Source organism: Chrysemys picta, chromosome 5, assembly GCF_011386835.1.
Source record: "Chrysemys picta bellii isolate R12L10 chromosome 5, ASM1138683v2, whole genome shotgun sequence".
In the NCBI taxonomy this organism is placed as follows: domain Eukaryota; kingdom Metazoa; phylum Chordata; order Testudines; family Emydidae; genus Chrysemys; species Chrysemys picta.
Window position 1 is genome coordinate 59133097 of NC_088795.1, and position 25812 is coordinate 59158908.

A 25812-nucleotide genomic window follows, 5' to 3' on the forward strand; every position below is an offset into this window, starting at 1 on the left:
CGTAGGTGTTCAGAAACAAATGAATATGCACAAAACAATAGTCAGCTACTTCTGCTCCTGATTGCATTCTATGCAGAATGGTGTGGGAGGAATTTAATAACAATTCCTGCCATTCTTTGAAGAAGAAATATATTCTCATCCCCCAAATATGTTTCAGGGTAGTAGTGAATGGATAACAGTACCATGCTCCCCACCTCAAACACATGCGTACTTTCTAGGTTTTTCCATTAGTTAAGATTCCACTAACCTGTATCAGTAGAATAGACCCGGAAACTCTTGTCCCAAAAGCCACAAACCAGGATATAACGATTGTCAGAGGTGATGACAAAACACTGGGAATGGACCTGAATGCTTTGGTCTAACAGGTCAGTGATTTGTCTCCTGTGCATACTTGTATTGCTGGCTAAAGAGAAGAATGTGCAAGAAGAGACATGGAGCATCATTGTTAGCATCTATGTTTGTTGAATTCTAACACCTTTGCAAATTGATATGCATGTATCTAAACTAATTTTACTGTTGCCCCTCCCCGACCTCACTCCATCTCCTTTTGTTACCCATACTCCTTGCATCTTGTTTGATATCTAATTGTACAAGGTCAGAAGGCACCAAGGTAATCATCTAGTCCAACTTCCTGTATAATATTGGCCACAGAACTGCCCCACAAAATAATTCCTAGAGCACTTCTTTAGAAAAACCACTCAATCTTGATTTAAAAATTGTCAATGATGGAGAATCCACCATGACCTCTGACAAATTGTTCCAATGGTTAACTACTCTCACTGTTATAAATGCATACCTTATTTCCAATCTGCATTTGTTTAGCTTCAGTTTACAGTCATTGGATCATATCTTTCTTTGCTAGACTGAAGAGCCCATTATTAAATATTTGTTGCCTACGTAGATACTTATAGACAGTAATTAAGTCACCCCATAACATTCTCTTTGTTAAGCTAAACAGACTGAGATCTTTAAGACTATCACTATAAGGCATGTTTTCTAATCCTTTAATCACTCTTGTGGCTCTTCTCTGAACCATCTCCAATTTATCAACATCCTTCTTGAATTGTGGGCACCAGAACTGTACACAGCATTCCAGCAGCAGTCTCACCAGTGCCAAATATAGAGGTAAAATAGCCTCTCTTTTCCTACTCAAGATTCCCAAATTTATGCATCCCAGGATCACATTAGCTCTTTTGGCCACAATGTCACATTGGAAGCGCATGCCTCGCTGATTATCCACCATGACCTTTGTGGCAGAAAACATGTCTTTCTAGATGTACTGTACAATGCCCAATATACTTTGAGGTATTACAATAATAGCAATTTCTTGTAATACGTATCAAAGATACAAGTAAACCCTTCTTTAAGTAAAATGCAACTGGGAAATATAAAAGCAAATAGTTACAGAAGTACGAATACAGAAAAATATAATGGCTAATCAAAAATGTCTGCCTAACAGAGAAAAAAAGTAGTGCCATAGTAATACAGTACATGTGGCACAATGTTACACAGTGGCTCCCATGTAGAAGCCAACACTATGATTTCAAAATCATATAAATTGATTGATTGTATCTACCCAAGCACCGGTTGCACCTCCACACAACAATTAAAATGAAAATAAATAAATAAATATTGGCAGTAATCACTAGCATTAGTATAGAACTTTACATTTTGAGCACTATACAAATATTAACTAATTAGTCATCAGAACATCCTTCAAGGCATATATCATAATGCTCATGCACAAGGGCTGCCCAGGTTACCTGAATTCTGGCATTTTCTAATCTTTGAGTGTTTGACTTTGCAACCTTAATAATGTTATTGTGATGTAGTTTGTGTGTATTTTCCTAGGTTTTTAAAAAAGCAAACTGAATAAACAGAAATTCCATCTTGTGGCATCATATTGACACCCACATGGGTCATCAGCAGGGTTGGAACCCTTAGATCCACCACATAGATTTCTGCCACTTAAGCTAACTGAGTAACTGAAAGCAACTATAGGTTATCATCCTTTATGTGGACCAGCACTAGAAGGGGAGGAGACATATTTTGCCAGTGGGTTTCATAGATACCTGCTGACAGCAGAGGAATGGTGAGACTCAGGAACTTGAGTTCCATTCCAGGGCACACAGTCCTGCCTCTTCCTGACTCCTGGCTCCTTATCCCAGGCTCATTCTCCTCTCCTACTAACCCCAGTCTCTACTCCCGAGGCTCTCATCCCAGTTTCAGTCTCCTTGCCCAGCATGTCCAAATCTCACTTCTCTGGACTCCCTGTCCCAATCTCCCCTAAACTCACACTCCTTAACCCCAGCCATCTTGCCCAGGCTGTCCCAGTTCTCCCTGTCCCAGCTTCTCATCCTGCCTGTGTCTCTTCCCCACCCTGATCTCCAACTGCCCTTTCTCTCATCTACGTTCCCATCCACACAGGACCCCAGTCCCAGTTTCTCTCCATGGGATCTTTGTCCAAACTCAGTGCTCCCCCCGATGCCACATCCCAATCTACTCCCTCTCCTGCATCCGCCTGCAAGTCTGGCTCTTGCTCCCTCTGCATTTGAATTGGCAGCTTCCTCCTTCATGTTGCCTGGACCCAGCAGGGGAGCTACTGAAAGCACAAGAAAGACAGGCTCCCTGTTCTCAGTTCAGGTGCCTGGATCTAACTTCGGCTTGGCCTGCAGCAGCCCAAAGCTGCGAATGCAGGGAAAATCCTAGTGCTGGAGCATGCTCACTGCAGACAGATTTTGGGACGGGAGGATTTAGCTGCTAAAATCTAAGAAGTCTCTAAGGAGCATGTACAATCTGTGATTTTTCAAAGGCATTTAACTTGGCCAAATTTGGGCAGATATTCATGTGGACAGCAAATGGCACATGGATGGCAAAAGGCCATCCCCTTGCCAAATTTCAAGCTCCTGGTCCAAAGCATTGGGGTAATAGAGCTTTTCAGTGAAAAGCTCATCAGAATTTTTTAACCTGGGCAAAACAATATATTTTTCACTAGCCTCCTCATTGGAAACTGCTGAACTGTTTAGGCTGAAGTCATCTAAAATAATTCAACTTTAGACAGACACCCGGGACAGAAAATTTCAGCCAAGTGATTAAAGTTATAAATTATAAGCCACTACTACAAGTCCTGCCAAAAGTGAGGTATAAGAGATTATACATTTGAGTATAGGACACTACAAATTCACACATCTGAGGATTTGTAGAAGATCCGTTTGAGAAGAGATAAAGCATGGTCTTGTAGTTTAGGCACTAAACAGATTCAGGAGATCTGGGTTCATTTCTGCCACAGACTACAGCAAGTCATTTAAAGGCTCCCATTGACTTCACAAGGATTTGGATCAGGCCTTTAATCTCTTTGTGCCTTGGCTCCCCATTTGTAAAATGATGATAACACTTCCTAACCTTTGAGGTCTTGTATGCTCTTATTGTAAGCAACTGAGAGCAGGGACTGTTGCTTATTGTTTGTTTGTACAGTACCTAACACAATGGGGCCTTGATCTCAGCTGGGTCCATTAAGAAACAACTTCTAGAAATGCTCTATGGAGAGCACTATACTACTTTGAGAAACAACGGCATTTATAAATTAATAAATAAAAAATTATAAATTTATAAATAAAAATTAGGGAATGGTCAATGTGCACTTCCTGTGAATCATTTCCTGTGCATATTAATTTTTAAAAGTAGTTAACTATTTGATAGACGAATCATACCACGCTACCATGCACGTGATAGCGGAGAGTCAGGCAAAAAAATAATTTAAAAATAAGTAAACAGTCTTGGTTTTTAAATGCAATTATTATTGGTCAGTTCATGTTTTCATTCAATAAACTATCAGCCTGAAATTGTCAGTTTAAAAAACAGAGAAATTATGAGGCTTAAAAAAAAAAAATATTTATTTATTAGCCTCTCAAATTAAAAATGAGGGAATATTTCTTTTCAAATTTGTTTTGTTTTTAAAGTGCCTCCAAGGCAGAATCATCATGTGATCATGTGCCAAGTTACAAATCGTGCTGAATTAGAGCCAAATTGTAATCCTCCCACCCAAAAATAAGGGTTTATAGTATGAACAACTGAACCAACTATGCTAATATGAAAAGCACGACTATAATAAACTAATCATTTATTATAAAGATTCATTTAAATGAAAGTGAGACTCTTTTCTCTCCCCTTAAAAACACAGACACACACACTTAACCACTGATGGTGATCCAAAAGACTGTAGTGCCCTAGAAAAATGAATACTAATATCTTAACACTAAAACTGGCGGAGCAATAGATTTCAACTTTGGAACCGCTTTGCAATTACGCATTAATCCCCTCAGCGTGAACAGCAGGTCTATGAAGAAAGGATTGATCTCCTTTAACGATGAAACCCTGGCACCACAGTTTTATTTTTTACAACACAGTGCTGTTAAGAACCCCACTGGTATTATGAAAATTTCCTCGGCAAAGGAGCTCCATCACATTACCAGTGCACCAATTCATCATAACGTGCCTCGCTCCTGCTCATCAACAAGTCTGAGTGATGAAAAGATCCAATATTATCCTGACAGTACTTCATGCACATTCTCAATCACACATTATTACAGCATCCATATTAATTTTCACTGACACGCGTCCTAGGCCTGTTCAAATTAGGCAAACCAACGAGGGGGAGTTGATGAAATACCAGCATAGCCACAGCTCATTGCATTCCAATTTGCATGCAAATGGTTTATCAGGAAAATTCCATTCCCAGCAACCAGCAAGTGAAAAACAACCGTAATCTACACTTCAGGGCCACCATACAGAGCTTAATGAATCGCAAAGAGAGAAGAAAGTGACAGACCTATGAGAGGATCGATTTCCACTGGCAGCTGGTATGGCTGGTCCTGTACAGCACCTTGATGAGCTGAAATTCAGGAAAGAAGATTTTAAAAGTCAGCATTATTTTCATATGTTGAGCCACATAAAAATGATAAATCAAATCCTATATGCAACTGTTTAACCATTCAAGTTTCCTTCTTGATTGAATAAAAAAAATTCCAGGCGCTTTCATGGGCTGCTTATTAAACATTTATTTTAGATTAGTGCTATCCTGAATATGTGCCTTCATCAATGGCTCAGATCCCGAGCCATAAGCGATAGCAGATGCTTTACTGGCAACCTCTCATGTCACAACAAAACAAAATTAAGTGGTAAAGAGCACTGAAAACAAAATGTGACAACCATCTGCTGACTGTAGCAAATACTATTTTCCCCCTTTTTCAAAGGGTTGCTTTGAACAGCAAAGCATAACGGACCTTTCAGAAAATTTCAGTTTGTGATGGAGACAGAAATCTCCAAGTGACATAATATTTAATGTTTCATCTATCATTGAAAAACATTTATTTGCAAGTTTTAATAAAACTAAATAAATAATTCTGCAGACCAACATTTTGTCTAAATGTCCAAGCACCTGGCACGTCTCTGGAATATTTACCTACTGGATTTTACTTCAACATTAGTTTTCCACAGCTCAGTTAAAAACCCCAAAACCCTCTTGGAAGAGGAAGCTAATATAATAGATAAATCATAGGTGTAACATCTCTCATTTCTCCAATTACCTTGCAAAGCATAGTTTTATTATAAAACTTAATATCATCAGATTGATTTCATAGTTTAAATGAAACTCAACAGCAGTGCTGCAATGAAACATTAATATTTTATGAAACAGTGCCAGTTCCAGCCCTGTATAGATGTGCTTTGTTGGACACTGATGTCATAAACTGGTTGATAAAGCCACCAGATTGGTTGAGTGAGGCAGGTGTGGGATCTTAAATAGTAGTCAATGACAAGCGATTACTTGCAAACTAAACATGGTTTGTCATGACGACTCATAGTGCAAGTATTCCCTGTGGACAGTGCTATGATCACAGTGGGAGATACGGAATAGTTGTAGTACTGGCCTCCTACACCTATGCAAAGCCCAATTTTTTGAAGGTTACGACCGCCAAGGCTAACTTCAGCTCCTTCCCATTCCAGGAAGACATATCCAGCTCCCTCAAATGTGGCATTTCACAATAACCTGGCAGTAGTGGTCAGTGTACTAGCTCTCAAATGAGTTTTTGAAGTGTAGATTTTTTCTCCGGCTCTCTGCACAGAGAGAACACTTTTGAAGTGCCCGACGGTGTATACAATGACAGTGGCTCAGAAACCTGTCTTACTGTGCTGCCGTTTCTAGAGAACAGAATATGGAGGTAGCTGTCTGCAGGCATTTGTTGCTGGTAAATAGATCACCAACTAGTATGCTTATGGAGAAGCCAAAGCAACGCCTATAATTTTAGAACATCCACCAGATATTTTTTCCTGTACATGACTGTTGAATTTTATGCATTCTTGTAGAGATTTTTAATCCATTGACTATTGAAAGTATGTTTAAGGTCATATAGTAGTATGGGAGGCGGTTGTCATATTCTTTCCAGCCAAATGCTGTGAGTATTATCCACAGTTTTCAGTCACGTCTTTGTCAGCTATATAGACAACATATTTGGTTTTAGGGTTTTTTTAGAGCTTCTTAGGTGTGTGAAATGGTGCTGGAATAAGGTCAAGAGTTTTCCACTTGGACATTGTTGGTCAGTGATTTATAACAGCTGGAAAAGAGCATTGGGGTCATCTGGCTTTTTTCAAAATGTAATCAAAGGGATGTGGGTCCAAATTTCCTTGCAGAAAATCAGTGATGTAGACATTAGCCTGGTCCAAACATTAAAAGATTGTACTCTATTTAAACTATTTGGGAAGAAGCTATATTTTTCTTCATAGAAACCCTCTGACCAGCTAATAATTTACTGCGGTGCCAGGAGAAATGAATTGCTTTTTGTGGCTCTGGCTTGAGGCTGCTGTAATTATGGACTAGAGGATGGGTCCCCCTCAAGGATTAAAAAATACAGGAATTCAAAACAAAACTAGCTATATATTAATGTCCAACAAACTACAAAAAGGATCATTAAGATGAGTGGTTATGTTTATGGATATGTTGTTTCTTTTTTTAATTGACAAAGACTTTCAAGTGTCTAGAGTTTTGGATTTTTTGGGTGCCCAAGTTGCAGGGGATGTGGGCATTCTAAATATTTTCAGTTTTGATTTCTGGTTGTGGTCTTCATAACCAGCTCAGGAAGTTGTGAATGCTTCTGTGGCAGCAATACCTCCCAGACATTAGAGAGGTTCCTACTTCCATAATTCGTCCATAATATGGGCTGAAAAGGAGGTCCAAGATGGACAAAAATCTCATCAGGAACAAATGAAAGCTGGAAGCCATGTTCCTTAGGTACTGGACAGCACTGCCTTGTGCTTTACAGGTCCTTTGTGCTGAGTAACTGTTAGGAATATATTTAGCCTACTGGATGCTTGCAAATGTTTATGATGATAATAAAGTGGTGACCTGTTGCTTATGTTTTCTTGGATATTGCCCAATGGCTTTGGTAAATAACTCTTTCTCCTGAATAACTTGCTGCTTAGCAGAACTTGAATTGTAGTGTTCAGCTGTACTTTAGAAAGGTCATCTTTGTCTAACTGCAATGAGTACAATGTACCAATGGACTGGATTCGCATTTGCAAACAGAAATTTAAAATATTTCTACTGCCGATTTTGAAACAAAGTCAACTGAAAAATACCACTTGGTGGTGGTGGAAGTTTCTAATGCTAAAATTTCTTTACTTACCAGGAAGGTTATGCCACTTGTTCACAGCAAATAGCCTGTTAGCAGTGACTGTGATCACAGCAGGAGTTGCCAGACCAGACTGGGTGTTGGCTGCTACATGAGTGACAGGGGAGTTGGATGGGAACTTTAGGACCATGATAACATCCTGTTGAGCTTGGTCTGTGAACATCAATGGACTCTGCAGGAGGAGATACTGTTGAGTGGGCAAACAAGAACCCAAACACATGGGAAAAGAAAAGATAGGGAGGGGGAAAGAAAGACAGGACAGAACAAGAGAAGTAAGACTGAATTAAAATAAGCAAGAACCAATAGCAGCTGCAAGTAAAAGTAAATGAAGTAGCAGTAAACAGGCTAGTGGAAACAACTATTTTGAGTGGACATCCTTCATGTATGCTATTAAGGTAGCAGCACTGCAGAAAAGGAAAAGATCTAAAGTCAATGTTTGCTGCAGGTTCCATTAAAAAGTTTCCAATTGCCTGTCTCTGGCAAATGCATTATCTTCCATATCAACAAAGGTAGCACATCAAGGAAAGCAATTTCAGAGAAGGCCATAACCAAGAAAGTGAGCAATTCCTGCTCCCAGAGACCATCAGAGACTCCATTTAGTTGGCAGACTAAGATTTTGACAAGCCAAATGAAAAAAAAAAAAAAAAAAAAAAGCAAACATAAATAAAATATATGTGCATACAGTAAATGCATGCAATGTGTGTATTTATGTTGTACAGAAATAAGACTTAAGCAATACACAGACAATATAACTGTGTTTTTAAGCAAAACATAATTAAACATAATTATAAAGGAAACACTTATAAAGTGGACAGAATTACACAGACATCACCCTATTATGTTGCAAATACCTTTGCTTCCTACAAAAGCCAAAGAGAGGAAATACATCTAGATTCTTCCTAGTCCAAATATAATAGTTTTGTTTTCAATGTAATTAATTAGAAAGTTTATAACTAAGACCCCCAAGATCACTGAAAATGTTAAAATCAAATATTGATTTTCATAAATTTGGTAAATCCATGTGATTTGCATGTTAAACAGTTATCGAGCTGAGAAAATAACAGAACTTAACAAGTTTGTTTTCATTAATATATGGTGCACCAAAATAAGTAAAAGCTATGATGACAGAGTTATTATTGTACTGTCCAATCTTATCCATATTCCTTTAGTATTTCTTCCCAATAACTAAATTAATATCTTTATAAAAATATACTGATCAGTACACTTGGCTGTTTTCTACCTGCAATGTTCCAGTACATATATGCATATATAAATGTGTATGTAAGTGCATACATTTAATATATATTTATACAGAACTAATACAAGAAATTAAATATATTTGCATTTTTATTATCACGCCTTTTAAAAAAGTTATTAAGAGTACTTTGAAAAACATATTGCACTCTGAATTCCTATTTAGTCTTTGCATAAAGGTGTAAATAAAAGCAACTAATAAGCTACCCAGACACCCTTCTGAACAAGTGGCTAAAAGCCAATCAATATTATGAGTTAATCCTCCCTGGATGCTCATTCAATTAAAGGTGTCAGTAATGCCTCATCTGATGTGGCCTCAATTAAATCCAGCTATCTGATGGTGTGAAAACACAGGGGGATACAGCAACAGCAGCAAAACCAGACATATAGGCAGCCTTCGTGTGACTGCTAATTACTACACCTGGTGTATATTATGGCTTGTGCACTTAACAGCACATGGTGGCTTTAATTTCTGCTGTATTCACACACAGAAAAAAAAACACTGAAACTTTAGTGAATAGTACAGTGATTACAATGATAAAGCATTCTTATGTGTGATGGAAAAAAGCCCCTCCTCCACATATAATACACTGTAATCCCAATTTTTTCCCCTCATGGAAGCCTTACACTGTTTCTTAAATTATTAGAATAACAGTTTGTAAAATTATATGTTAATAACCAAAGGAGATGGTAAAGTAAGAATGTGAACCACAACTTAGTTTCTATATGTAAAGCTACAGAAGTTAGATATAATTAACTTCATGAAATGTAACTCCTTTCATTAAATGCCCAATATTTACTAGGGACATCACATACTATACTCTGATGAAACTGTACAGTCCTTATTACACAAACTGCTTGGTACCACATCAAATTTATTCAGCTAAACCTGTGAGTCAGGGACAAGGAAGTCAATAGACACAGGCTGGTAGTTCATGAATAAGAAGTTTTAGGTCTGTTAGGCTCCTTTTGTACATGGTGTGTAAGTAATGATATATAAATTTTAGGGGGTTTTGTGTATTTCATCTAAAAACTCTTTCTGTTCAGGAACATTTTTAACCCTAATAACATAAGTTTCACAGACCCTAAAAGATAGAATTTCCTTGTTTACACTTATTTTTAAAAACCATCGACCATCTTTGACCATTAAGGGAATGTAACATATTGAGACTCATGAATTAATAGAATGTTTGGTTCATTCTGTCACAATATAATTTAACACACTTAGTTCTGAATTCTATGATGATACAGATGAAGTTATTTTAGACCCTGGGGCTGCATGTGGCATAAAATGGAAAGTAATAAAAAATAATTGTATTAATAAAATTATATTTACAAATAAGTAGAGGTAAAATAGAAAGCATGTTAATACTCAGTGCCTGGATGTTATCATCCTAGTGTTACTGCAAAACACATTAAAACAAATTCTTCACTATGCAAGTTTCAGCTCAAGAATTACTAGTTTTTAAGGGGAAAGATTAGGGACTCCACCTCCTAAATCCAGAGCTCTTAGGGAATCTTTCTAAGGCTGGGTATATTCCCTTGTTTCCAGTCTAACTGGCTCCCACCAGCACAGATACCCAAGGAGATATATATTTCCAGGTACCCCCTTCCTCAAGTACCAGCACCTGGCATCCACCTCAGGAGTTGGTCTACATGATAGAGCATAATGGCTTCCAGTCCTTCCCGCTCCCCATCCCTAAATCTTCTACACAGGGTTCAACTTCTGGGGGCTCTTGTCGTCCCCATAACATTTAACCTGACTCCGCTGGTACAAGCTCCCTTCCATTCAGAGAAAAGAAGAGAAGCATAGGGGCCCCAGACACTAAGAGCCAGATCCTATAAGGTGCTGAATGCAATCTGAGAGGTTCTGAGACCCCTCATCTCCACTGATATTCAAAGGGAGTTGTGGATGCTCGGCACCTCAGTATAATCTCACAGGATTGGGCTTGAAATGCTGAAACATTTGGATCTACGAGTTCTAAGACCTTAGCAAATTACACTGACAAAGTGTTTTTAGGTAACACTGATGATAAGTTTCTGTACTGTGAATTGGCATAACCTTCTTAGCAATCAGTGAATTAATAGTCAAGTATTGCGTACAATAGCAATGACTGAGAGTTGTGCTTATAATCAAATGCACAGAATCTTAAATTCCCCCCTTCCCCCACCCACACACACCCCAAAAGAAAAAAATCTGAACATTTAAAGCAACAGTGCAGAAATAAATAAAAGTGAATGGGTCACAAAGAGTTAATATGATACATACCACCTGCATGGCAGAACTTCTTGGAGGATGTGGCTCTATGAGTAGTTGGGAAGGGGTCTGTCCAAAACTTCGTATTTGAGCTTCAACAGCCTGGAAAAGGCACAGGCAGGTTTGCATGTTAAGAGGTGCTAATTACAGGCAATAGAACCATAACTGTCACCTGAAAATGTCATTCCACACTTCTGGCTTGTTTCATGTTGAAAATCAACCCCGTGTGTTCACTGTGGGGCTAAGTGCTTGGCACTGGTACTGAGAATGAGGTAATCATTTTAGTACTGTGGATGCTATTTCCATGAGAAATGCTGCAAAACCTCATCCTGCTCAGTGATATTAAACAGAAACTGGCTATTATAATCAGTAACCCTCCTTATTGGCTCCATTTCTCCTTTCTAACACTGGCTTATCCTTCTTACGTCATACTTCAGGAACAAAAGCAAATCTTTTACAGGTACTAAGAAAGCCTCCAACTTTTTGTTTAACTTCAAGCATCCAGTTTCATGTCAATAATTAAGACAACAAAAAAGGGTAACATAGCATGTATTTTTTCAATATATTTTTATAAAAAAGGAAGACAAATTAATTGTAGGGTGCATTATACTACTAACAACCAATAAGAATGTAGAGGAGATAGAACTGGAAGACAAAAAAACAGCACAAACTTTAAATAAGTTCTATCATATACATTCATCAAGAAATATTTTATTTAAATTGCCAGAATCTCTCTCTAGATACCTAATCACTTGAAACAGTCAAAGGAAATGCAACCTTATACTTTGCTATTCTTTTAAGTTAACATTTTGAGATGCAAGAACCCTTTACCGCCTGCCTATGTCTGTCCATCTAGATTTTCTGTGTTTGCACTATTGGTCTAAAAGAGATTAAGAGATTTTGAAAAACCTTAAAGCCTGATTTTCTGACGCACCCATCCTCTGAAACATCAGGCCCCTTACAGTGATCCAAACAGAGTGCCCCAAAATCGAAGCACCCATAACAATAGTCACCTTTGAATGTTTAGGCCATTATGTTTATCCACTTCAAGGCCTCTATTTTCTAGTTGCTTCACATAAAGAACCCTGACTGACTTCCACAGAAAAGGTCCTTAATGCTTCTATGACTTACCTGGCACTTTGTATTTTTAACCACTGGTTAATATTTCTGTGGTGTGATAACACCTACAGTGAATTTTCACTAGCTCATTCATTTCAGATAAGAATAAATTACTATTCAGAGAGATGACATTGCTCAGTGTAGAAATAACAAAAGCAAAAAATAAACGCTATCTGAAGTTCTCGCTGAAGATTTGAGGTTTAATTAGACAGTCATCCTTATAGATAAGAAATGTTCCATTCCAAAACATTTGACCTTACTGATAAGATACATTTTTTTTGATGTATTTGAATAAGCTAAAATAAATGTTGCGAATATGATGGGGACAGATTCTGATACTCTTACTCGTTGAGTGCTCCCGCTGCAATGATTTCATCGGGACTGCCCAAGGAGTAAGTGTCTCAGAATCAGATCCTAAGCGTATTAAAGCTCAATATCTTAAAACCCCAACTTTTTAAACACACACACACACACACACACACACACACACACACACACTCCCATGCCGAGACCCAACGGGCACTATCAAGCCACAACATAATCGCAGTCCAAAACCAAACTGACATATCTGCCAACTGGTGATCAAACACTGCAACATACTAAGCCAGTTAGAGTCCCTACTCTCTAGTGGTTGGACGTGCTATGTTCGAATGTACTCACAACTGCAATGAAAAGTTGGACCTTTATGGATAGCAGCTCTATTAGGTGAACCAGAAAGGAAGTGGTAGGAGCAGTGCTAAGCAATCCTTGGCTGCAGTTTATTATTTGCCTATGAAACTATGTAGGACAAAGCTGTAGAACCTATATGAATAATGAACTCCTTATAAAAGATAAGGCTCTCAGATATAATGCAAAACAAGTAATTTGTTCTTGAGCCAAAACTTTGTACTCTGACTTTTAGCCAGAAGTGAGCACTAGTTACAGTGCAGGCTTCCTAATGGATAAGATGCTTCTGGCCTGTCACTTTCCTGTTACATTGTTTCATAACAGACCTACACAAGTTCCGCCCTTTCCCACATCACAATCAACATGCAATGCCCAGAGGAAGGATTAAAGAGTGTTGTCACACCCAATGTTCTAGGTGCTTCTTTTAACAGCTATCCCCATTATAGGATGGCGCCACTACATACCACCCTCCCTGCACAGCATCAGGACTCACAAAACCCCGCTACAAAGTACTGGAAACAGAAACTAAGAAAAGAAAAGAAAAGAAAAGAAAAGAAAAGAAAATATCTACTACAAATGCAGAACACTCCACCTACAGCCACCACACACAAGACCACACTGAACAAAACTGCACTAATTCACACCTTTAAAATGTGCTGATCAATGAAAGATCAGTGGTCAAGCACCTATTCTCCAGTCAAGACCACATAGCAGTTAAGACTCCCACCTTCACTCAGCAACACAGGAACTCTGTTAGACAACACTGTATATCCACTGTTGACCCACACAATCCTCTCAGGATACTTAAGATATCACACTCCCATAATACAAAAGAGCACTGGCAGGGCAGCCATCCTCTTCCCATCCAGCCTTAAAATGCAGAAGAGGATCTCCAGGAGCCGCAAACATTATTTGAATATATCCACTCAACCTGCATGTCAACAAACAAAAGTCAGACTTACATCCTTCTAATCTACAGACCTCCAAACAAAAGGTTTCCTGTTGGAATGGACAGAGATGCTGATCATTAGGATGGTGACCTTGCCAAGGATCATTGCCCTGGAAGACCTCAAACTACATGCAGCCCCACACAAACACTTCCCTGAGGCTATGGCCCAAAATCTCCTATCAAACTCCAGGCAATTTCTGGACTATTCATACAACCTGGCACACACTAGACCTGATCTATGGATTAGGAGTTCACAAAAAAATAGCTCCCCTATCCTGAGTCAGGCACATTTCCTCCTCCAACCAAAGACAAAATTCCAAATACCCAAAAAGTGCAACAGCCCTGTGAGTTAGTTTATGGAGCCATTAATATTAAAGTCATGCCCTACCAAATAGCCAAGCAGAACAAGATCTGTTGAAATACTATAACCATACACACAGTACAGCAGCCATAGACACACTGACACCACAAATGACCTCTTTTCTCCTATTTCTATGTTCTCTGAAGATCTGTGACAAGTGAAAAAGGAGGAAAGAAAATGTGGGCACTGATGTGTAAACTGAAGGCAGTAGCAGACAGACTCCAGCACAAGAAATGCTTGCATTCCTTTTCCACAACTGTGAGGGAAGGCAAAGAAATGTTTTATTTTCAAACACCTGCAGCCTTTTAACTACAACTAGGAGAGCTCTTCAGCACAGTGAGTCACTTCATAATCCATAGTTACCTCCAAAAATCATTCCAGAAGCCAGCATCACATGGTCTGAAGAACTGTAAGCTATTGCATAGCATAGATCAACTGAATCCAGGATGACCTTCCCAAACAATAGGAAATGTATGATGTCAGGACTGGAATCAGTCTTTACTTTTCCCATTCACATAGCAAAAGAGACACATGAAGTAGTACAGGGCATTTTAGCCATGAGTTGCAACTCAGACTTCTGCTCCCCATGGTAAGGGAAGATCAGCCAGGATCACATGTAGCCTCTATTGACAAATAATTAATGTCTCTTTTGAAGTGGAACACTTACTACTCATCTAAGAGCATGCAACTGTTTAGCCAGTAGTGAAGAAGTCATCACCTGATCTTCTGGATCTAGCAAATTACAGCTCAGCATATAACCTCACTTTCCTGGGCAATTTTGATAATGGCTTTAGTCATGCTGATGGATGACTTCCTCTTCTCCATTGACAGTGGGATGATAGGTGTTCTTGCTAAATCTCTCCATGGCATACAGTAACGTGGACAATTATGGATATTAACTATTGTAAATAGAATTTAAGGAAATGATGACCGATAATTTAAAATATTTTCACAGTAATAGTTTTAGAATACTTTAGGATAAAGCTTTCGTTGTGAGATATTAGTTATCAAGCTCCCATAATTTATTCATTAAGTAAGATGAAATCTGTGTATCTAACATGGTGAAACTTTCTCCAAGGCGTCATGTAACTGGAAAGGAACAACCTTTGTTTGAAAAATATCTGTTAGTACCACACATTTTTTATCTCTGAAGACATGTTGCATACAACAAAGTAAAAGATAGCATTGTCCAACATTCTGTTTCACTGCTTCTCAAATATCTTAGTAAAATAGCCTTCTTCCTGTTAATCTTCTATAACAAATAACTTAGGTATGGTCATAATTGTTCCAGATGCTGTAACGTAGTAATAAAGTGAAACAAGTGATACAAATCCTTTACAACAATCCACATGATATGTCTCTCAAACCACTTATTTATATCACAAAGGATTTTTCACATTAATTAGAAAACCTATAAATTAATTTATAAACACAAGTATTATGAGCAAAATTTCACCAGTCAGCGGATTCCATTTGTTTATAATGGTAACCATTTGCTATATATTCCCAGTCTTTTCTTTTCTCCCCCACCTCTTTCTTTGGCAAAATTAAGAGAGAGGAAGAGAGAAGAGAAAAACAAATGATGATTTAGCTTGGTTAAAATGTAGTTTTTGGCTACTGTTTAACACCAATATTTCCAGTCTCTGGACACATTCTCTAATCTAACTGTGAAAAAAGTTAATTTAATAGTATGCAGTACCCACCAAGTATGGCTGTAAATTATTTTGGGAAGCGGGTGGGGGTTGAACACATGGATATAGTTAAGGTAAAAACAGATGTTTGTTACTTTTCTTTGCAGAAACACTCAGAATCTAAGTCAAAATTGCTTTTTTCATGTTTATGTCTGAAAACTATAAAACTGAATATGAGAGGAGGAGGGTGGAGGGGGAAATGGAGGAATACAGAGAAAGAGAGGAAGAATGCAAGAAGCTCTAAAGTTTTAAACTCAAATCATGAAAATGATGAAGGCCCTTCAAATGAAAAAGCAAGTTATAACGTTAAATTATCTTCAGATTTAAAGTCCCTAATGGAAACAAGAGTTGGGTTTTATCAGTTATAGAGTGCACACTCAGTAACATAGCAACAAATTGTCTATGAGTCCGACAGCACAGCATGTCCATGTGAAAATGTGCACCCCATTTTGCATGCACAATTACAATAGTTACACTCCTATTAGTCTTATTATATGATAATGCACTGACAGGCAGAATTGGAGACCACTTTCTGAAAGTGTGCTTTTATATAGCTAACTGCAAGCATTTTCAGTTACTACTATGCCAGTAGGATACTATGCCGAACATTTGAAAGACTAGGTGAAATAACATCAAGCATGTGTTAAGTCCAGGAAAGGCTTTGGGTTCATCCTTCGTCTTTCCACCCAGCATTTATGCCCAGGATACAAAAGTGCTTGCAAAAGTAATTACTTTGGCTTTTTGCCTCCCTTACCTCATCATTGGATATTCAAAAAGGTTTATGCACATGTTCCTCAGTGATTTCTATTGACTTGAGCAATATGATTGCTTGCTTTTCCTTTCTTTCCACACAAATGTTGCTTAACAGCACTAGAGAACACTGAATATTGGACAGGTTTCCATTCAGACAGTGAAACTGAGTGGCCTAATGGCTGACTGACTAGCTTTGCTCCCCTCTGGGATCATGATTAAAATCAAGCTTTGATAACAGTGATTGAAAAACCATTCTGATCAGATAGTTACTTAAAGGTTCTAAGTTAAGGTTCTTAGTTAAATTCCTCACGTACTACAATCTAGATAACATTAACCATGGAGAACAAGCATGGTTCACAACAATTTGATAAACGTGCTGGAAACAGGCTGAAGATTAAAGAGGAGAATGTCCTCTCCCTTATTAAATCTTAAATCTACCAGATCACAACTGTCAATAATTGGCAGAAATAAGCAGTACATTTGCTGTGTACTGGCCCTGGTGATACACTACACTTGGTCTTTAGTAACTCAGTCCTTTTATTTTAATAATCACAATTCCTTTACCTGGAACAGCTTAACTATTCACCCAATTTTGCTGTTTTAAAAAGAATGCAGAATTTACATATTTACATATTTTTGAGTAGAACTCTAACAAGCATAAAAAAAGAAAGGGGTGGGGGAAAGAAATGATGACAGATCAAGAGCTACACTGTATTCTCCATAGCTTTGTGACATTCTTATAAAGCATGTGTTATGTCCTCCCTCCAGTATCTAGTCAACATAGAGGATAACAGCCTGCGACTGATGCCAGGTAATTGAGTTAACCATTTTAGTTCAAATAATAGAGGTCTGTGCTTGGATGTTGAAACCATGTTCAAACCCTCCTGATAACCTCTAAGAGTTCATTAGTAACAACACTCTCATCAAACAGCTATACACTTATTTAAAATATTACAAATGTCCAAAGTCTATGGCTGACATTCTGCATTGGGGATAAAATGCTTTAAAACAACTGCACAAGTCACATTACATACGAAAGCACTATCAAAAGGCAGAAATGAGAACTAACTAATGTCAAATGGACCACAATGATTGTAGCATAAATTCCTTACATTCTAAAAACAAAAACAAAACTAAATTAAAACCCAACCAAATCACACCACATACTTAGATAAAGATTTTATAGAAACTCCAATTACTTCTCTTAGCTCAGAAAAGTTTCTATATTTGCCTCTTGGGAAACTACTAACTTTACTAGTTGTGTATTATTTTTCAACCCTTAAATATTAAGGCCTAAATATTTTTTCAAAAAGTTTTGCATTGTTGGGTGCTTTTTCTTATACCTGGTATTGTTAGTATCAAAGAGCTGTACATAAGCATGTATGTTGTAACTGAAATGGAAAGAAAAGTACTATGATGTACTCAGCAGTTTATAAAAAACACTAAGCATACTTTAAAATACATTAAAAAGTCTGCTGTGAAAAAGCAACCATATAGGAGAAAGTTATATATTTTTAGCTAGACAAATTATTAGTAGACTATTGTATCTAATTACATGGCAGTCATTGAGGTAAAACAGGAAATAATCACAGTTTGTGGAAATATGAATAGATTTCCCCATCAGGGTCACATAAATTGCTCCAATCTGAGCTTATACATTCCAGGCATATTAAACTGAGGCCTAGCACAGCCTCACTGCAATCTCCAGTTCATGCAGCTGTCCATCTACTACAGTGTAATCCCAGCTGCCAATCTGAAAGAAACCAGTTAGTCAGAGCAGACACAACCAAGAGAAACAAATGTCACTCAATAATGTTCAGAGGCCCTGGGTTCATGGATAATTTCAAACAGTATCTCTGTCTGGAACGCTGATGTGCTCATTCAAAACACCTAAATCTCTGGCTACTGGAAATAAGCAGATAAAAAAGTAAAACTAGAAAAATGAGTCTGGTAGTACTTCAAAGAGACTGACAAAAATGGCACAAGAAACCAAAAGAAACTAAGTAAAAAAACAATAGATGGGGCAAGAGTGACTAGATTTACTGCACACAAAAATATAAATATTTGTGGGAGTGAGGCAGACTGCATCAGGAGATTAGTGATCACCATATCTATCTATATTTAACAGTCACACCTTTTGCTCTTCTTAAAAAATGTACACCATCATCCATAACATAGTTGGTGCAGGTAAGAAACCCCAAGACCTTGCTAATTTCTAGTATTAATCACTCAGTTTAATGAAAACCATTCTTTTACATGGTTCAAGAAAATAAAAAAAAAAATGCTTCTTAAATACAATACATTTATATGACCCTAAGAATTCCTCAATGCCAATTAGCAATGGGGTCACAAGAATATCCTGATATGTAAATTCTGGTTCACCAAAGGTCTTAAATATAAGCCAGGATCTCACTGGTTGTCATGAAATATTGTCGTGAAATGCATGTACAATTATTTTCGTGAAATGCATGTACAAATTGCCGTGAAATGCATGTAAGGAGTTATGTATGTATACCAAAAATATGTTCCTACAACCTGTATCATTGCAGCGTTGACAAACAGGTTTCTGCCATACAAAAGATGTTTATCATCTGTCTCCATCGGTCCACATGTAAATTAAGCTTTGTAAGTTAACACAATGGGGAATCATTTACATACAAAATCAGTGGGGGGTTGTGAAGTCACTATGAAGGCAGCACACCAGAGAATAATCTGGGGGGTTGGGAGAGTGCCATACTGACTCTTAGGAACAATGAACTTTGGAGAACATAAGGTGAAGGCAAAGACGACACACTTTTATCCTGAACTTAAGTAGTAAACCAACGGCGCATTTACATTCATGAAAACAGAATCTCAACCAGGCTTGTTTGAAATGCTGCAAAGGATATTTGGGTTGTGATAAAGTTCTTCAGACAGATTAGCCTCTTAGTTTAGTCTCTAGTTTTTGTATTATGATTTTGTTTTATAGGTAACCCTGCTGATCCTTTATCCTTTTTCACTATTTCTTGAATCTTGAACCTTTGACAATAAACTTATTGTTGTTTTCACTGTAAATATATCTCAGTGCTGTGGTACTGTACAAGGAGATGATCCTGAGTTGAATCATTCAAACTGGTGTAATGCACTGTTCCCTTGGAATCAGCAAACCTAGTATTACTGTGAGTGTTCAGTGGCTAAAGGCATGGATACTACAGGGGAATGTTTCAAAGGGGTTTGGGGACTCCAATACACCTACTGTTAACTTGCAAGGGCAATATAAGGGCTGGCATAGCCCAGAGGAGATTGTTTGGGTGGTATCAGGGAGCTGACACCCACTTAGGCACCAGCAAGTCTCCCTATGGCTGGGGGTGAAAGGGGGAGGGGTGACTCTCAGTCCTGGGCATCCCAAGAACTGTCCCAGTCTAGTTACAACTAGAGTTGGTTGAAATTTTTCCGAGAAAATGTTTTCATCAGAAGATGATGATTTGTTAAAATTGAGACATTGTTTTTCTTTTGAAAAAAAATGAAATGAAGGATTTCAATAAGGTCAAAACATTCTGTCAAAAACATTTGACCTTATCAGAATGGAACATTTTGATTTTTTGTTTTGAAATGACTGTTCTGAAATTTTATTTTAGAAGGTATAAAATAAAAAGTCAAAATGTGATCATTAATCTCGCAATGTAGTTTCCCACAAATATTTACATTTTCTGTGCACTAAATCTCGTCACCATTGCCCCATCGATGGACTATTTTACTTTATTTGAACTTCTTTTGGTTTCTTGTTCCATTTTTTATTCTGATTTGGACAAAAACAAACGTTGAAATAGCAGAATTTTCTACAAATTGGAAATTCCAGTTCTTACACAGCTGTACGTACAAATACTAGCCATTAACATGCAGCTTCAGACTTTTCAGAATCTGTGAAAGCTAAAGACAACAAACTAAGAAAAGTCAAACATTTTGGTAAATAGAGTAATACAATTATTTAATCTCGCATCTGCATTACTTGATAGTTTAACATCTTGATTGCAAACGTTTGGATAGCTATAATTTTTTATTTTATAATGTTGGACAGAGTTTTCAGCTGCCCTGAATTAACTGTTTTTATCATCTGATAAAATACATCTAACTATGATTCCGCCCAGTATGATTTCCAGTATGGAAACTGCATGGGGATGAACATCTTCAGTATGAGTGACTTCCTCACTCAAGAAACAGGTTCTTCCCTGATGCACTAAAATATTATTGCTTTTGTAAACAAAATAATGAATACTGGATATGCACATACAACCAGAGTCTTCATAAGTCATTTTTTTTCATTCATAATGAACAATTTAAAAGGAAAATATACCAAAGGTAATGTAATGTCGTGATTATTTCTTAAAGTTGTATTATATTATTTTAATATAATTTTATTGTTTATATTATTTATTATTTTTGAAGTTTACACCAATTTTGATTAGGTCACATTTTAAACTGAATGAAAATAACCCCAGAATGCTGACATAACAAGAAGTCAGTCTAATGTTACATAGAACTCTCCCAGAGTGTTTGATCTTAGGGATAGAGGCAGTATGTGGCTATGATATTCCCATATTCATCACTCCTGCCAGTTGAAAAAAGTGGGGGAATTTAGAACATATTCATCATTTTTGGACAGGCAGGCAACATTCTGGGTTATTGCCTTATTTAAAACTGGCAAAAAATATATTGTGAATATCTAAAACTCACCAGCCAGGCAGGAATGAAGAGCCTATGGGGTCTGAAGCCCTCTCCTGTACTGATAGCTCCACAAGACAGATCAAGCAGGAAGAGGTGAGAGAATTGGTTGGGCTGAAGATTTCTACCCCTGTTGAATTTTACACAGGGCTGAGAAAACAAGCACTCAGAGTTGAAGAGCTAATTTACATGAGCTCCATACTTTCCAAAAGTTTTGCTACTCCCAAGTGTAGAGCAGTAGTGTTGGGATATTATTTTAACTCCTTGTACACCAGACCTCTTAGGCTGGATCTAAAAGGACGCCCTTCTTTTTTGCTGGATGGTGACAATAATAGAAGAATAGAACCAAGATAAATGCACTACAGAATGAAGAATAAAGCAAATATTCAGAGTCCAAAGGGTTGTTTTTATTATTGAAGTTAAGTCAAAGGCAACTACAACTCATTCTTTATGACATAACAATGTTGCCTGCAGACAGCAAGTCAATATTAAGGACCAATGTTGGCACAAGAAAAAAAATGGATATAAATTGCCCATCAACAAGCTTAGGCTTGAAATTAGATGGAGGTTTCTAACCATCAGAGGAATAAAGTTCTGGAACAGGGTTCCAAGGGGAGCAGTGGGGGCAAAAAACCTAACTTGTTTCAAGACTGAGCTTGATAAGTTTATGGATGGGGTGGTATGATGATGTTGCTTCCAGGCCCATCTGCAACTACTGTTAGCAAACATCTCCAATGGCCAGAGATGAGACACTAGATGGGGAGGGCTCTAAGTTACTACAGTGAATTCTTTCCCAGGTGTCTGGCTGACATGTTCAGGGCCAGGAAGAAATTTTCCCCAGGTCAGATGGCAGAAACCCTGGAGGTTTTTCGCCTTCCTCTGCAGCATGGGGTATGGGCTACTTGCTAGTTTGAATTACAGTAAATGGTGAATTCTCTGTAAATTGAAGTTTTTAAATCAACATTTGTGGACTTCAGTACCTCAGCCAGCGGTTATGGGCCTACTGCTGAACTGGGTGGGTGAGGTTCTGTGGCCTGTGACGTGCAGGAGGTCACTCGATGATCATGATGGTCCCTTCTGGCCTTATGTCTATGAATCACAACTCCCAGACACAGGTGTACACTCTCGCCTAAGTTCATTAGGTCTGCTTACTCAGAAGCACCACATATTGGCCACGGACTGAGCCAGTATACTTGAGTTCATTGAAAAATGTCCAAATCATGGGGCATATCTTATGTTCTTACATTAGTAATGCTCCCTTTACCAGAGTAAAAATGTTTATAGTTCAATTAAATATACGAGTTTTACATTTAAAACTAAATTTCCCCAAGCTCCAAAGAAAATGTTTTTCAATTGCCACAACTGAAAGTTGACCTGAAGATTCCCCACCCCTAGTACTTCCCAGTCCTGACTTGATATCACAATAGCATTTACCCACCAAGCATGACGAATATTTTTTTCCTTTGTGGCCTGGCCAGCAGGAGGGACTTGTACAGCAAATCATTCATCTCCCTCCTCCCCATGAAATCATTACCTGTGCAACAGGACTGCTCTCCACAAGGCTTCAGAGGAAGAGATCAGAGTCCAACACACAGCACTGTTGACAAGTCAGTCTCTGGCTGGTCATGAAAACAATGTGTTTGGTTTTGATTATATTCTTTTTAAATCTGGCACCATTTTATGGTATTTTTTAATGCTGGTTTTCAATTAAAACTAGACTAATCCTTAACATTTATTTGGCTTTTCACACACAGTTCCTGTGCTGCACTATGTCAAATATACCATCTGTGCAGCACACTTCTGGCCAGTGATGCTTCAAAGATTGTTTCTACAATACTTTGAACTGTGTCTGCATGAATTCTTCACTTATTGTATTCACCACTTTTAAATTTACTATTCCATTACAATGTTGTGTAATCACTTTATTCCATTTTTTAAAACCCAGTGCAGCCACAACAAAGATTGTGCCCCACCTGCTGAAAACAGACATGCAGATAATTTTCCCAACTATTTAGCAAACATTAACTATGCTATAAATATAAATTGTGTTTATACTTTGTGAAAGATTCACTGCTGTCTGTGTTCTCCAGCTGAGTTAGAGCTGAAATATGCTATTAACTCCCACCATGAATGTAACCAAAAGGGAGGCCAGAAATGCTTTCCCTGGGATAAGATATCAAGATCTGCTACTGCTGTCATGAAACTGGGGTCATGTAAACTAAACACTGCTGCTGCTCCTTTTGGAAAGCACAGAAGGCTCTCAAACTGTAAATATTTAAAAATAAAAAATTCACTTATGAGGGGAAGATCCAAGATGCATAAAACCTACCCACAGATGATACTGAACCCTAATGTAGGACTAAATTTCAGTGCCACCGCTCATTATGGATGTGGCACAAGTTTCTTTCTTTTTAAGATGGAAAAAAACCAGAATTATTTTCTCTATATGTACAATTACAATAGGCACATTCAAAAAACATGTCAAATACTCTGTCCACATTGATTCCCTCTGATGATTATAATTCATGATTTTTGAAACTTCTGAGTCTGCAAGGAAATCAATACCAATATTCAATGGAATGGAGAAAGCTGGACCTCTTATTATTATCCAGATTACCTTTCATGTATAAAGTGTTGTTGTCTCAATCAAGGGAGGAAATGCAATCAATAGAGCCACCTTAGTCTAAAGAGGAAAACATTTTTTTACTGAAAAGAATCTGAGTTATTGATTTTATGTTTTTAATCATTTTGATTCAGTTTTTCAGTCCACTTTGCTTGTATTTACTCTGATTTACATGTGACATTTTGATAATGATAAAGATTTATATCGTCTTAGTTATGTATAGAATAGCACTTTTAACCAAAAACCCTGAGTGTGGCTTACATGTAGATTCACACACTGTTAGATCTCCTCAGAGAAGAAGGATAATTTTACCTCTCTCCCTGGGATGAACTGTAGTGGAATATCCCTGAAACAGTCTAAGATCCAAAATAGCTTAAATAAAACAATGTGTGTTCAAAAACCAAGAGGAGATGGAATTAACTCAAAAAGAAACAGTACCAATACACTAGGACTATAGTTCCCTAGCCCATAGGCGTAGGAACTAGGGGTGCGAGGGTGTTGCAGCATCACCGGGTTCCTGGCTGCCGGCCCTGCGCCTGAGACTTTGCTCCCGAGCTCAGCTCAGGAGGGGGGGGGGGGAGTGGACAGGGGAAAGGGGGCTGGCTTTCAGCACCCCCACTATTTAAAATGTTCCAGTGCCACTGCCTAGTCTTGTCCAAATGGGCTCAAACCGTTGACGCTTCAGAAGAGGCATCAAAAACAATGATGCCCACAGTTCTCTAGTTCAGTGTCTGCAAGCTGTTAGCTCTCTCATCCCTCTCTCCATAATACACTATCACACCATTATCCCTTCTTGTTAAGCCATTGGGGGTTTTGAAGTAAAAGTGTGACCTAGCATTACCATATTAGTCAGAGTCCTACATTGTATTTGTATAGTTATCATTAATGTTTGTTTTAGTGCTCTAACTTGGGAAGGGAAAGGAAGCAATCTTTGTTATTTCCCCTTTCTAATAACTGCTGTATCATATTTAATAAAAGCCCCTTTGATCTTGCATCAGTCTCAAATAATATATTACCTATGTTGGACAGACGGTGTTTGTTTGGATGTTAATAGTCCAACTCCACAACTTTTGGGGTGTTTTTAGCTGATTTCCCCCAAGAAATATCAGATGTTGTAACACTATTTCAGCCACACTCTTAAAGGTGACTTAGGGTATATCTACATTGCAATTAGATACCTGTGACTAGCCCATGCCATCTATCCTGGCATTGGGATAAAGGACTGTTTAATTGTGATGTAGACATCTGGACTCAGGCCACAGCCTCAGCTCTGGAACCCTCCCATCTTGCAGGGTCCTAGAGCCCAAGTCTGAATGCCTGCACTGCAATTAAACAGATTCTTAGCCTGAGCCCATGAGCCTGAGTCAGCTGGCATGGGCCAACCACAGGTTTTTAATTGCTGTGTAAACATACCCTCTGAGGTAATATTTCATGATCATCTCATACTTCTTGGTACAAATCAGCAAATATCGAAACTCCGCTGATCAGTTGCCTGATTGCAAGGACTCAATCACTTGAAATTTTTCATTCTTGTACAAACATTATGGGCACAGAATAGCACTTGTGATAGGAAGCAAGGAAACAGTGCAGAAAACTCACCAAATCGGTGGAAGGAGGCTAACTGCACCACTGCGGCAAACTGCTTCTTGCATCCAGGCAAGCCCTTTCTCAACAAATATATGGATCTGGGGCTCCACAGATCTACACAGGGTTCTCAAGACAGGGCCAACAGCAGGCACTAAATGCAACATAC

At 38.1% G+C, this 25812-nt stretch overlaps 1 protein-coding gene across 7 annotated transcripts in view; it reads right to left on the reverse strand.

Annotated features, from left to right (window-relative positions):
* Positions 1 to 25812, reverse strand: part of LRBA (LPS responsive beige-like anchor protein) — a 551104-nt gene that overhangs the window by 36628 nt on the left and 488664 nt on the right. For 5 of the 7 annotated variants that reach the window (XM_065597797.1, XM_065597794.1, XM_065597796.1 and 2 more), the window contains exons 49-52: positions 11209 to 11298; positions 7680 to 7872; positions 4829 to 4891; positions 248 to 403 (exon numbers count right to left, since the gene is read on the reverse strand). In XM_065597797.1, coding sequence (XP_065453869.1) covers positions 248 to 403; positions 4829 to 4891; positions 7680 to 7872; positions 11209 to 11298 — 502 coding nt within the window. The remainder of the gene's footprint in view (positions 1 to 247; positions 404 to 4828; positions 4892 to 7679; positions 7873 to 11208; positions 11299 to 25812) is intronic. The other 2 variants (XM_065597798.1, XM_065597795.1) reach the window with 1 other exon arrangement.